The sequence below is a fragment of the Notothenia rossii genome, assembly GCF_949606895.1.
Source record: "Notothenia rossii genome assembly, chromosome: 3".
Classification (NCBI taxonomy): domain Eukaryota; kingdom Metazoa; phylum Chordata; class Actinopteri; order Perciformes; family Nototheniidae; genus Notothenia; species Notothenia rossii.
In genome coordinates, this window is record NC_136901.1 from 36,837,879 (window position 1) to 36,852,575 (window position 14,697).

The following is a 14,697-nucleotide window of genomic DNA, read 5'->3' on the forward strand; positions in this document are numbered from 1 at the left end:
TAACAGCTTTTCATTGTCTATTCATTTAAATTTACTCTGGGGGGATAAATGGAAAGTTTGAGTGCAGAGAGGGACTGTAGTGCTCTTGTTAGGTGAAAGCAAGGAGAGGGAGGGGGGAGGGAGGTGGGAGTGTGTGGGACTGCCGGGCAGACCGAGGGGAGGGGAAAAAATTCAGCTTGGACATTCCCAGGCTGGGAAACATAGCGGAGAGTGAGAGGGGAAGAGAGAAGGACTGTTTTTACGCAGATCCTACAAAAAGAAGGACAAAAAAGGAGCTAATGGAGGCTGTTTGAAAACAACTGGGAGGAAAAAAGAGAATGCAGCAAGGAACCAAATGCAGGAAAGGAGCTGAGGACTATGTAGGAATTCCTGACTGAAGTCATGGTAAGTCTCCTTTTCTCAAACTGTAAGGAAAACCTTCCCTGGAAAATGCTTAAAGTGAAGTCAAAAAATGTAAGGAACTCCTTAAGTAATCCTCAGCTCTATTTTCACTTTTGAAGTCCTATTAAAAGAAAGCTGAAATCATATGTGTTTTGTTTTTTATCCATGGCAACAATACTTTAAAATTTGTTCTACCTTAAATTTACTTAAGATATACTTTTTTTAGGATTTGCCTAATATATTTGATGCAGATTTCTCCAAGATTTCCAAAACAGGCTTGATTTTACTTTAATTAACCTCATAAAGGCATGTGTTTGATTTAGGAAGAAGCTCTAGTCAGCATTTACAGTATAACCCCCAGTTTACAAAGTTGTCAAATCCCAACGGCAATAAATCATATTGACAGGATTGAAGTGGTGTGACGTTGGTGATTTCTGTGGTAGACTTGCAGATGGAATCAAGGGCTCTCTGTTGCGACTCTTGGGATTTTGTTTACCATCCCCACCCACTCATGGTCTGATCAGTGACATACAGAGGCAGGGAGACAGGCGGAGGATTTAAGCAGACACATGCACGCATATGAGAAAATAAATTGAATTAGGGGAGAAAGAGATTAACAAAGAAAGATTTGGATCATATTCCCGCTTCTGTGTATTGGGCAGGGTGGAGCAGCTTTGGCAAGAGTAAGAAAGAGAGAGCTGGAGTGGGAAAGAGAGGAATACAGGAGGCGGGTAGGGTTACTTTTTTTATTTTCGGAGACTTGGAAGGCAGTATTGGTGGTTTCGGTGATGCCGCATTTTCCACATTGGACCAAGGAGAAAAGGGGGGAGCGAGAGAAAAGGAAAAAAAGAGAGAGGGGGAACAAGGGATGGCATGGACTTCAGTGGGAGGAAGAATATGTGCAGTACAGTTCATCTTCCTCTTTAACCGTTGGGAACGTTTAGTGTGGGAAAACAGTACCAGATGTGGACACATATAGTCACAGCAAAGTAGAGTAATGGATCATTTCTATGTCACCAGGCGTCAGAAAGTAGATGTAACCTTAACAAACCTGTGTATGCACAAAACATCATGTATCCCTGTAATGGCGGTGATCTCTGGGCCAATAGATCTCGGCCTCTGTTACGGATTGTATAACTTCATTGTTGGTGATTGTGTTCACCTGGTGCTCTGTGTTGTCTCCTCCCCCTCACCTGTGTCTTGTTGGCTTGATTAGTCTGTGTGTATTTAGGCTCTGTGTTTCCTGTTAGTGTGGGTGTGAGATCCTTGTTGCTGGTGACGGTGTTCACGTGGACAGTCATATTGAGGCTGTGTCATGTACCACAATGAGAAATAAATGCCCACACCGGGTTTTATTTGGGACGCTCTGCCTCTGCCTCCTTGCTTGGTCGGGCCGCTCAACGGTCAGCTTCACAGTCCCAAAAGTAAAAACACTTGTGCATTCATGCTCGCATAGGGACAAACATGGGTGCTAACACATGCACCAAAGGTGTTAAAATGCATCATGCAGGAAATTGACACACACAGCAACCTTGTGCCAAGAATATGTGGCAGAGGGTATTTCCATCCCCTCTGTCTGGTGAGCTCTGATGTTGAAACTAATGGGATGGACTAGTTTTCAAGTCACGGAGCAAAAAAAAAAAAGAAAGTCAGATGGAAGTTTTGCCAACGGTTCAGTGTGTTTGTTTTAACCTGCTCGGAGTACCAGGCGGGTGGAGATAACAGCCGAACAATCAGGACAGGGTCAGTGATGTTGTCAATTATCAATCTTTCTTTAACTGAGCTTCCTGTGATTGTCATTGAGTCTCTGACATAAACAGTGCAAACAGAACAGGGATGGATACGTTTCAACGCAGTGATCGCTCATTATAGATGATTCAATGGCATCTTTATTGGGCAGCCATGAATATTCTTTGTTTGTTTTCAATTTGCCTTTTATCAAGATCTTACTATGCTCCAATATCCAGCTATTTCAGTTGTTACAAGCACTATGTTCACATTACCAATGGATCAGGTCACTATGCTAAGCAACAGGAGTTCAACTTTGTGTGTTTTGGTTCACACTAATAGCTCTCATCAATGTTGTTTTTTGCTGCGGCAGAGAGCTTCTTTTTTTAAAAGTAGAAAGCGTCCAATATCAATGTTTAAAGGTGAAAGTGAAAAAGTTAAATGACTAGCCAAATTGTCCTTTGTTTACATGCAAAGCACATATTAAGTACCCAGAATGAAGGAACAACAAACAGGAGTTCAAACTTCTCAATTTTACCTCCAAATGAATAGTTTTTTTTATCTTAACTGTTGTCTTGGAACCATATTTACCAAGCTTAGAAACGATAGTCCAAGCTACAAAAACAACAAAAATTGTTCTTAAAGTTTTACTCTTCCACTAGCTATTGTATCTTGTTACATGTGTTGTTCTGTGACAGCTAAGCTAGCAAGCTAACACTCTGCTTGGCCTAGCAAAGCCTAAGCTAGGTTACTTTGATAATGCCTGTGAAGAAGAAGCCTTCATCACAGTTGGCATAGGGGCATGGTAAAGACACACTGAGGGAAACACATTAATAACTTAGCTGGACATTGATAAAATAAAACCCAAGTCATTGTTTGTTCAAAACAGATTTATTGGAAGTCATATACAAGTAACCTGCTTACCCTCTCCTCCAAGGTTGTGAAGGCCAAACAGAAAGAAGCAGCATTAAGTAGAGGCTCAATCAGTGAAAACGCCTGTGCTCAATTGGACTATACCATGTAGTGCATGGGCATGGGCGGCAATTTTCTTGCAAGTATAAAAATGTTATTGTTTAAAGCTTCTGTGGTCAGAAAGATAGAATATGTTGACCTATTTGATCTGTTGTGTTTGGGTAATTTGCCTTGCATTGTGAATGTGTTTGTAGATAGGAATGACATTGGTTAGGGGTATAAATAGTGGATTGTCCTATGGGGAGGGGCTTAACATGTATAAACCCCTGGCCACTAGTGTTTTAGGGGGAGTCTGACTGTCGCAGGGAGTTACCAGTCCTATGTCCACGACCTGTATATATATATTGAGGTTTTGTTTTCTTTATGTGTAAACCCTTGTTACTTTTTTTTTTACTTCGAGAACGCCACACACTGGGAAGACCAATAACGCCAATAAATGTGACACAATAACACGCTTGTTTGTCACAGACGATAAACTGACAATGAACGGAGGCCAAATGTGTGAAATCTGCTGTCCAACTCGCCTTCACTCAATTCAGCCACAGACTGAAGCACTTAAGTAGTCTCAAACAATGTGTAAAGAAGATGTTTGACCCACTGAAGGCCATGTTGGATAATACAGGAAGATATAGGAAAGGAAATCACTCTCAGGCCTCTCCTTTTTCATCCCCACTTCCCTTTGTCTGCTTTTCCCCCCTATTTTGTTCTGTTCCCTCTTTCTGTGTCGACATCTCTCTCAGTTTTGCTCCCAATCATGTCATCCCCTCGGAGCTCCTTTCTGCTCTAACTCTCTTCCTCTGTCCTCCTTGTAACGTTTGGGTCTACATCTGGTTTTCATCATGGTCGCTGCTCTTGTTTCCCATCGATCTCTCCGACCGGTCAGCCCTCCAACTCTTTTCCTTTTCTCTTTTCTGTCTGATCCCTCGGTAGGTCTGTCTGGCTCTCTGTCTCTTTTCCAGTCTGTTTTATTAATTCACTGACACTTCAATGAGCTGAAGTGACAAGAAGGACAGTTCAAGGACTACACGTGCACTCCAAAAGGACTTGATTCATTCCACCTTGTCTTTTCTATTTTACGGCTATTTGTTCTGTCCTTGTGTCTGACATCTCTTCCTTTTTCTGGGATTTCCCTCTGTGAATCTATACAGAAGACCACTTCTTCTTTTTTCCATTTCAGTCTGCGCACACGAGAGAAAGACAGGAAGTCTGACGCAAGTATGACATACCCTGTTTCACTTTGCGTCCACATTTGACACAAACAGGAGGATACACATTCATTCACACCCTACCGATTGTCCTCACCGACACGTTTCGTATGAACACTTTTCCGGTTACTTTTTTCCTTTGCAATGTTGCGCTTAACTTAGAATAAGGGTTGAGATGTGCTACTTTGCATTAAGACTCTTAAGATAGCAGACAACGCATGGCTCTTCAGAAAAACCAACAATTTGACTCCAAACTGTACACTTTCTCCCAGAATGACATGCAATTGTACAAGTCTATCAACCTATTTAACACATCTGAATACATCTATTGTGGAAGCTATTCTTAGCATGCCTAAATGCTAAGAATAGTCATGTTTCTTGTTAAGCTCCTGACTCAGATCTGTTTCTGGTTTGTTTTAATTTGCTGATAATGTGCGTAGCAAGCTATAGTTCCCCAAATTACATTGGGTAAATGTGCTGGAAAATGTGCAGTAAATGAAAATAAGGCCTTTACTCAAGATTCCTCAGATCTCATTTATTTTATACTCACAGAGAACACCCGAGTGCATTAGTGTTCAGAATCTAATTAAAGAATAACTGAATTACACCTATTGTACCTTAAGAGAACAGCACCATATATTTACGTGAGAGGCTGCCTCTGTCTTGGAGTCAGAAAGGAAATCTAATTTACAAATGTAATCAGGGCTGCTTCGTTACATGAGCATGTATGGGCCTCTGATCGAAAGCAAGAGTGACTAACTGCATTAGATGTACCGGTACTGTAGGGCTGCACAATTTTGGGAAAAAATCTAATTGCGATTTTTCTGACAAATATTGCGATTGCGATTTGCGATATTTGTTTTTAAGCGACCCAACGGAAGTTTATTGTAAAATGCGTCCATATCTCCGGCAAGGAAGGTCGCATCAACGTGCTCCCGTCTCAAGCACCCCCGCAGCCCGAGCTACGAGTGAAAGAACTAAACTTACATGAAACTTCCGTTGGGTTGCTTTAAAGTCAAGCAAAAGTACTTGGCAGGTGATTGGATCAATCTGTCTATCACCTTCTATCATGGGCCAATTCTGATTGATTAACAATGGCTGGTACATGTGGAGCACAGCACTTCTGATTGGTGTGGATGACTGACACACAAAAACAAAAAAGAAAAGAAAAAAATCGCATCATTTCAAATCGCGATTTCTATTTAAAATCGATTAATCGTTCAGCCCTACGGTACTGTAAGACCTGAGTTAGATAGAATACATTTTTTTGGGTTTGGTGGAAAGCAGCATGGCTCTCCTCCTCCCTCCGTTAGACATAATTCCTAGCGTAATTGAGTGATTGTGCTTCCAGACTGAAATTCCATATCTTTTGATTTTACCGATGGAATATCCTGTTGAACGGTTGTGTGTACAGGCATGCAAACACAGTGAGAGCAGAGGAAGTTAAATGTGAGGGTTAGGGGTGGGCTTGTGGCATAAATTGCACATTGCACATCCAAACTAAATATTGTTGCAGGCGAGCTAGCTTGTCACTAAGTGAGCTGCATTCGGTTCAGCTACTTCAACGTCTTTATATGAGCTAAAACATTACATAATATGATGCTAATAGGACATAAAGTGGTTTAAGTCCTATTTGGACCAATATTTTAATAAATGAATGGTGCATGGAGTTGTGTTTTCTGGCAAAAGCCGCATATTTGATCCCGAGGGGGTTCATTGAGCCAATTGGGCTAAATTTGAAGAGTTTTTCCCCATTTGTCTTATGTCTAAAAAACAATGTTTAAATTAAGAGGCATTGGGCAAAAATATATTGGCATTTACAGGGAAAACACATTCTTAAAGAATGTCCACCATGTTTCTGCTTTAATAGTGTTGTGTTAAATGAACTCATGTAGGATGCATTATAGGGGCTTTAGACTAAGAGGAAGTTCCTGCAGGCTTGCCATGCAATCCCCTGAACCCCCTGCTGTGCTTTTACAAGACTCAATATGTTCTCTCAGTGAGCCAGAAGGCTGTTTAAACCTCTTTTACAATCTCTGCACCTATTACAACCTGCCCTCTGACAGACAGTTGCTTACCATGGTCCACGCATTGAGACACTTCCTGTCTATGTGATGTAATCGCCAACTCTAAATAGCCCTTTTTAAAATAATCCAAAATGTGTTTTCTGTTACAGCAGTTGAGAAGAATAGCGTGCACTTTGCATAAGGCACTTGAAGGCAATGCTGTGTGTTGTTCGAGTCACGAATATCTTTCCATTTGTTGCTTGAATGTAACTTGTTTCAAATGCATTGATTTGCTTTTTCTAGCTTGTTTTATGTAATGACTTTTAAGAAGGTTAATCACTCGGAAACTCGAATGACATGCCAAGCATCTGGCAAAGTTTTCACTTGCATTAAGATAAATAGGAACCATTAATTTTATCCTTTAAGTGCATTTTATTTGTGGCTTTGGAAAGCAAGTTTTGTTTACTTAAAACACTAACGCACTAACATGGAACTGCTTAGCTTCTGGAAAACTGAGCTGCAACATTTATGTATGTTTTCTCCGCTTCTGTCTAAAATGCTCTGTTACTATGGAAAAATAAAGCTGTGTGAGTTTGAGCCCGGTTGTGCCACCCTACAGTTGGTGCCATAAGAGCTGAAGTCACAGTTGAAAAATGTGCTTTGCAGTCAAGAGTGGATGGAAACAGAACCTAACATCTCTGCTGAGTGACCCTGAGCAACCTTACTAGAGCAGGTCTAAACTGTAGATCTGTGTTTGGCTTCATTACGAAAGAGTCATGACAGTCATGACTCAATTAGATTGGTTATTTATAAGTCTCGCTTTCACTATGCAATCTTCCACTTTGTACGACTTCACTGGATTTACGAGAAAGGAAACGCGTCAACAATTGGGCAACCAAAACAGGAAAAGGAAAGTGCTTTTGTTAAACGAGGTAACATCAAGAGCAATCCCCAATTTCCAAAGAGTACCAGAAGAAAAAATGCGGAAGAACCAAAGACACTGTGGAAAAACAGCTTGTTTTGTGCATTATTGCTAACTTTCTTCAAATGAAAGTAGCTAGCACAAGCTCAAAAACTTCCCCAAAAGTAGTTTTTATCCTGATTAGTTAAAAACGTTGCTTTATCTGTCACTAATAGCTCTGAGGGTCCAATTCAGTAGTCTTTGCAGCAGTGGTGCCAACAACAATGCCACTTGGACACAATGGAGGGAACATTTGTCTATTGTTAAGATTCTGTTCAAAGTCCCCCAGTGACTTTTTAGCTGTTAGCCTCTTGTTAGCCTCCTAATCTCCCTTTCTCGTCCAGACATGGGTCAAAACAAACAAATAACTCCTGACATTGGTTTTAACCTTAGACGGAATATCTGATTTATTTTGTAAGGGCATTTCAGGGAAAGTAGGAAAACTAAAGTACTTTGTTGTTTGTAATACTCATGCTATCCTCCTCTGTGGCTAACCCCAAACCCTCTGTGTACACAAATCAAACCCAGAGAAAATAATTTTCGGTTGAACTTAGGTCTTCTTCCATAAACCCCCGTACAACCACCAGCTCATTCCCTCCTGGCCCCTTCTCTTTCTATCAACTTTTTGTTTTTCCGTACACTCTGTTCTCCCATTCTGGGATTTCTCCCATGGCTTTCCATCCATCCTCCTCGGGGTTCTTCTCGTTATTCGAGACAATATGCAGTCTGTTGAAGAGAATCCCGACGTAATTGTTGTCAGATGACATTCAAGGAGTCGGATGGAGGTGAAACAAAAAAGTGAGGAGGAGAAGCAGATGGGAGGTTTGAGAGGAAATGTGAATGGGTGGGAGAGAGAGCGAGAGAAGTTGAGGGGAAACAAAGTAGCTGGTTGCCATGCCAACACTCCATGTATAAAAATAAACACTGTGTTGTTCGCTCTGTCACACTCTGATGTGTGTGTGCAAGGTTAGTTACTATAACACTGTATTTTGCTATTTACTTGTTACATGTAATACAAAATGCAATCAGTAACGTAATCTAAGTATCACACTATAAAAGTAATGATTACTTTCCGTTTCTGTTGGATTACCTCAATATCAAATGCAAATCAATACAATAGTTCAGACATATCAATAAGATGTGTTTTGTTCATGTAAGACAACAACAATTGGTCATCTTAAATTAAGGCTTGCAGAATACTATAGTTTAAAAATGCTGTTTTAGTTGAAAACTTTGATTAAAAGTAAAAGTTAATGTTTAATAATTCAGGTGTCCATCAACTGAATTAAAAAACTAAATGTAAAAAAAAGACTGAAGGTAGCAACCAAAAAGAAGATTCAGGCAGTACGTCTACCTATAATATATATATATTTATTTTGCAATAAATGTGTTGTTACATTGTAATCCTGCTATTAATCCCAATTTTAAAGAATGTACAAGTTATCTGATTACATCCTTTTTTGTGTAACTGTAAGGGAAAACTGTTACTTTCTTTGTGACCTCATTATGTAATCCGTTACTCCCCAAGCACGTGTGTGTTCAAGTAACTGTGTGTGTTTTAAGTTTATTATGTTGCAGTGGTTTGACTATTTTGTTCTGGGGGTTCCTACATTTACTGGACCTTGGAGGAAATGTTTGACACTCCCCAGACCATACAACAGGAAGTTGAAAGGAGAATGTGCGTGTATATTTGACTCTGTGTTTGTGTGTGTCAGCAAAAAGCGAGACAACCCGGCTGTTAAACACAAACACAGACATTGAGAGTTGACTCAGCGTCCGGTTATGGATTAACCCTTTCTTACCACCTCCTTTGTTTTGTCAGGGTTCGGAGGCGATGGAGGATTGTGTGCAGGGGGCACTCTCATCGCTGTACCCTCCTTTTGAGAGCACCGCACCACCCCTTCTCTCCCAGGTACACACACACACACACACACACACACACACACACACACACACACACACACACACACACACACACACACACACACACACACACACACACACACACACACACACACACGGATCGTTGCTGAAATAAACAGGGGAATATAAATAATGCAGATTCAATTAAATGATAGGGTGAAGTTTGAGAGGCGATATTTTGTGCAGATAGCGTTTCTTTCACCAGATATTAACTGCTGCAAGAAGCCAACATTAACAACATCTAGCTAGCTGGTTAATTAGAGCCAAACCGTCTTCCTCCAAGCAGGAGTTTCAGTTTTGTCACCAAAAACTACAAACTATTTCTGCTTTTAACTCATAATAACATGTCAGCTTTAATGAGAAATGAGAAGTAAGCTGTAATCATTATTCTTTACTCATTTTAACACCATATTTGTACTTTTGTTTCAATCTTGCTCTGTACCGCAATGTTGCTCTGCATTGTATAAAAGGAACTATATAAATAAAGCTAGACTAGCCATCTCTTACTGGTGCACTGTGGGAACTTTACTGTCTCAAACTTCGCAGCTTTGTTTCCCTTTAAGCCAGTGGACTAATGGGCTTTGATCATGTGTGTTGGGTCTTTCTTTCGGCCCATTTAAGGGAATATGGTAATCAGTGTGTTCCTAGTCGCCATGTAGCTCACAATCTAATGTCTTTGTTGCTACGGATAAAACTGCTTAATGGATTGATGAAATAATATGGACAAAAGGAAGCAGCCTTTCTGATTACATGCTGTCTGGCTTGATGAAATTCCTCTGCTCTTGAGCAAATCAAACCCTTTTCAAATCTGTTTGGTACACTCCAAAATGCATGGCAGCAGCTGAAACAAAGGCTGTTCCTAGTTTAAAGGTTTTCCCCAAGCACCAATGATATGTCAAGCCTACATAATTCGGTTTTCTAATCAACAAACCCACTGACTACAACTGCATTCACTTGTGTTTTTACCCCAATTTGTATTCAGGTCTTTTCAGTCCTGGAGTCGACCTATCAACACGACAGTCTTCGCTACCTCCTGGACTATTTCGTTCCCGCCAAGCACCTCCTGCACAAACTCCAGCAGCACGCCTGTGTGAGTTCCAAATGACAAACACTGCAGACGAAAACACACACAAAGCTGTATAATCAAAAGCAGAATCATCTGTCAAATGCAAAAAAAATTATCATGCGAGTAAACTGTCAACCGTTCTTTTTTATGTGCCTAAACTGGCAGAACAGTTTTTAAGTCTTTTGGGGAAACCAAGTCTCTGCACATGTTTGCAAGCATTTCATGGCAAGTCAAAGTCAAGTTGAATGCCAGTTTCAAATGTTATCAGACTGTTTAATGACTGTTAAGGGAAACTTAACAGTTCTACGATTAAGATTGTGGAGAAAACTACTTGTTTTAGGTCAGGGCAACAAAATGCCTTAGTTAGGTTTAGGAAAAGATCATGGCTTGGGTTAACATGAACATAACGTAACTTAAAACAGGCAAATGTGTTTGGGATCAACCATAGAAATGGATGGTAACCGCTTAATGAACCTACTAGTCCCAGTGCCTTTTGACATGAAGACACTGGTGCAAAGTAAAAGTTCAAGGCTTTTATAATTTGACACATGTGTGACCCTGTACCCGTTACTCACTGCACTGCGGAGGGTCGAGTCTGCTCCAAAACTCTAGCTGGCAGCTAAAATGTGTGAAAGTGGCTGGTGAAATTTGAGATTTACAAACCGTTGTGACCCGAAGACATGAGAGGTGATTTTCCTGCCTCGGAAGCTCCAAAGAATTTGTGAAATACGGAGGAACGAAGCATGAATTAAAGAGCTCTGGTTTTAATTGTCAGACTCCCACATGCAAAAAAGCTAATTAATGTAAATAGTATGACATTGGATACACTAGGCACACACATGTAATTTACTTAGTGCAATCAAATCTCTCACGCACGAAAAAAGTCGATCGAATGAGATGTGACATGTACTTAACTCAAATCTCTGAGGTTTATACTGAACTGCATTCCTTTTATTGTATTTCCCACACACAAAGATATACAACACACACTGTTTAGCCGAGCTCGGAGGCTAAGAGCTGTCTCATATTTCTCTTTATACAGTTTTCCTAGACTTGCACATACTCACACACATGCATGTGAGCAAACTGTGTTTTCATTGTCGCTATGCGAGCTGCCTGGGACGGGAGTTAGACTGTGAGTCATGACAATAATGCCTTCCATATGTCAGCGTTACTGCTGTGAGAGCAAGAGAGGGCGAGAAACAGAGAAGTGGTGGGAGTCGAAGGAGAGCATTAACATGGAGTTCATTCACCGTGCCTGCATGCATCTAAAAAAAAAAAAAGGAGATGCTGGAGGTCGCGACTATAGTAGACTGATTGAGGAATTTCTGTGAAACGGGAGGTACGGAAGAAGGAGCAAACACTGGGCTACTCTGAGGGAGTAAGTATGAGAAGGGGGGGAGGCCCAGAGGACACAGGGAGTTACAGAATGTGGACTGACTCAAAACAGACACACTTTTTAAGAGAGGGAAAGTCACACATGCTTTTGAACGCTTAAACCCACCCTTACTTTGGCCTTCCCCATCTTTCGTACGGCAAGAACACAGGCCTACAAAGGAAGGAATTGAATAAGGGACGAAGGTAGAAAAAGGAAAGATGGAGGAGAGGTTGCACAAGGAATATAATGTGATCACGTCTCGTGAGTCTGGAGGGCACGGAGGGGGGAGGGAGCCGCCAAGAGCCAGTCGATTAGACGTGACTGGGAACGGCAGAGAGACGTTTATACCTCAGACTCCAAAAGAGATAGGGAAAGATAGGATATAGATCTGACACGGGATTGATCAGGGTTGGAGTAGCATTTGTTTTTTTCCACACAGATCAGTTGATTAATAGTGCAGGGGATTACACTCGAGGCCTCCTCTCCTTCACCTGAATTAAATCTCTGGTGAATGCTTTCGTTGCGGGACTTTCTATTTTTAGACAAGGTTATTTGGAGAGCTTGATTTGAATTGATTTCCTCAGTCTCGCAGAGCTACTTGATGTGTTTTCCGCTAATGAAACAGAGGACTGTTTCAACAGTGGCTGGCTTTTGTGAAGAGTTGGTCATCTGCATGTTTCCATCTGACTCACACCGACTCTCTGCAGCTATCCAGAGTCTTCTCACTATGTCATGCCACCTAAGCAGTTTTACACTTTAGAAAGCACTGCGTGAGTCACATGTCAGAGTTTTGTATGTGGCACTGGCGTTGGGCCAGTTGAGCTTGTGAAAAGTGTTGACTGGTGTGTTATCAGTTCTAGAAATTCTACTCATCTGGATGCCAATTGCAACCATGCAGTCAGGCTCCAACTGGCTCATGCGGGCTGTGGTTATGCCAGCCATTAAATAGATTCGTTTTTGACAAGAGGGTACTCTAAAGGGGAGATTTTTAAAGAGCAAAGAGAGTACTTCCTGCACTAACAAGGTGAGAGAAGATAAGGTAGAATTGTATGCAAATGAAGGTTTCATGTTTCATGTTATTCTTTTTCAGTCTCAGTACCTGGGCTGCTTGTTCCTGCACTCCGGCTGGCCTCTATGTTTAGGCGAGAAAGTGGTCGTGCAGCTATCCACGTTGGACTGGAGGATCCTGCGCAGTAATGACTTCTACCTGCAGGTGGTGCCCTTCTCTACACGCTGTCCACGGCTGGCCCTAAAATGTCTGGCTCATGGGGGACGCACCGTTCAGGAAATATTGGTACCCGAGTCGCAGCACCCTCTTGTGTTCACAACTGAGTGGCTGCACAGCATCAACAAAGAGCGAGGTCACAAAAGAGAAGGTAAGGAAAGTATGACACGTACTGTAAATCCGTCCACTTTCCGTCTCTGATAATAGATTAGGAAGTGTGCAATCGGGTTTTTAGGTGAAAATGATTAACACTTTGTAACCTAACCAGTAAGTCATGCTTGTGAAGAACACTATACTTTAAACAGAGGTGTGAAACAGATGGCTTTGAGAGTTTATGACCGAGGGGTGGCATGTGGAAGGGCAACAAGAGAAGGGAGAGATATACGAGGGTCAGAGGGTGTTGAAACAGTAGAGCTAAGAAAAAGCCAGCAAAAGTCTAATTTGGAGATCAATTTTTTTACATAGTTAATACCCTTTACAAATAAGCAAACTTGAAACTCACTTGGTCGTTTTCGATCCTTGCACAGTTGGAGGAGGACTTGACACCTGCCTGGTCAGTACGTGTGACGGTGTGGTTCGGCTTCCGTGGAAGGAGGTCGTTTACCCAAAATTCATCCACGAGCCGTCTGAGGAGCTGATGTCCAACCTTGAGGGGTCAAAGACCAAGCGCCTGCCCAGTGAGGGGGGCAGCAGTCTTGGGGGCTGGGGTGGCTCATCCTCGGGAGAACTGGACTCCTGGTCCTGGGACGAGGAAGAAGATGACGGCTTGGACTCGGAACCTGCGCGTCCCAGGCGAAGGCGCAGTGAGGACGGGCTCGGGCGGACAGCGAGGCACCCTCAGCTGGACGGGGACTATGTGGAGCTGATGGAGCCCAGATTGGGTCCTGATGGAGGGGTTGACACAAGGCAAAGATACCTCGAGATGCACGGAATTAATAAGACAAAGACATTGCCGTTGTGCCGGAGAAGTAAAGCCATCAAACTCAGGAAGGGGAGAGCATGGGGATACGGGAGACTGGAAGGGTCAGGAAGCTTTCGAGCTGCCAAAAGAGATCTAGTTACCCCAAAAGGGGACAGTTTACCACGTCGGACTTCACCAGGAGTCACCGAACCTTGCAGAAGCAGACGGTCTTACTCCTCTTCTGTCCTTGACTCAGATGAAGGAGATAAAACAAGTAGAGACTCTGAAGGCCTGGAAAGCAACCGGCTATATCATGACGGCCTGTTCAAAGAGAGGAGGCCCGGCGTGGGAAAAGAGAGAGACAGCAACAGCCTCCCACAGCCGTGCAGAAACAACGCTAAAGACTCAGAGGGTGGCGAGAGTTTAGTCGCAAATGACTTGGCAAATGACAAAGTTGGGCATGTCATAGAGGGTCACTCGGATCACGGGTCCCATTCGGACTCTGTTTTCGAGGATACAGATAAACCACTGAGCGCAGACAGCGATGCCACCACCCCAACATCAGACGCAACAGAAAGATCATTCAGTGGAATTTTAGAAAGTAGAGAAACTAACAAAAGTGGAACCAAAGTGACAAGTTCATCCAACCTAAAGGTGACAGAGGAAAGGAATGACGGAAAGATGGAGGACAGTGTCAGTCCCAGAGGAAAGGAAGCTAAAACTGCAGGATTCAGAGCACCAAGGTAAATATTTATTTCTCACTCCTTCTTTTTGTCTTCACACTCCCATATGAAAGGACGGATCAGTACTTTGTGCACACATATAGGCCTGAAATAGTGGTACCAAAGACACCTTCTAAAACCATTCTAATGGACACTATGTCCAAAAAACAAAGACAGTTATTAACTGTCTGTTGCACCTCATTAATACCTGCCTGTGCTTTTTCTCCAG

At 42.2% G+C, this 14,697-nt stretch overlaps 1 protein-coding gene across 2 annotated transcripts in view; it reads left to right on the plus strand.

The window, feature by feature from the left end:
• The first annotated feature begins 206 nt into the window (after positions 1-206).
• arhgef40 (Rho guanine nucleotide exchange factor (GEF) 40) overlaps positions 207-14,697 on the plus strand; it is a 39,614-nt gene continuing 25,123 nt past the window's right edge. Inside the window, exons 1-5 of one of the 2 annotated variants that reach the window (XM_079670540.1) lie at positions 207-384; positions 9,076-9,165; positions 10,159-10,266; positions 12,711-12,996; positions 13,373-14,489. In XM_079670540.1, coding sequence (XP_079526666.1) covers positions 382-384; positions 9,076-9,165; positions 10,159-10,266; positions 12,711-12,996; positions 13,373-14,489 — 1,604 coding nt within the window. In that variant the 5' untranslated portion in view covers positions 207-381. Of the gene's footprint in view, positions 385-8,815; positions 8,932-9,075; positions 9,166-10,158; positions 10,267-12,710; positions 12,997-13,372; positions 14,490-14,697 lie in introns of those variants that run through there. The other variant, XM_079670541.1, reaches the window with a different exon arrangement.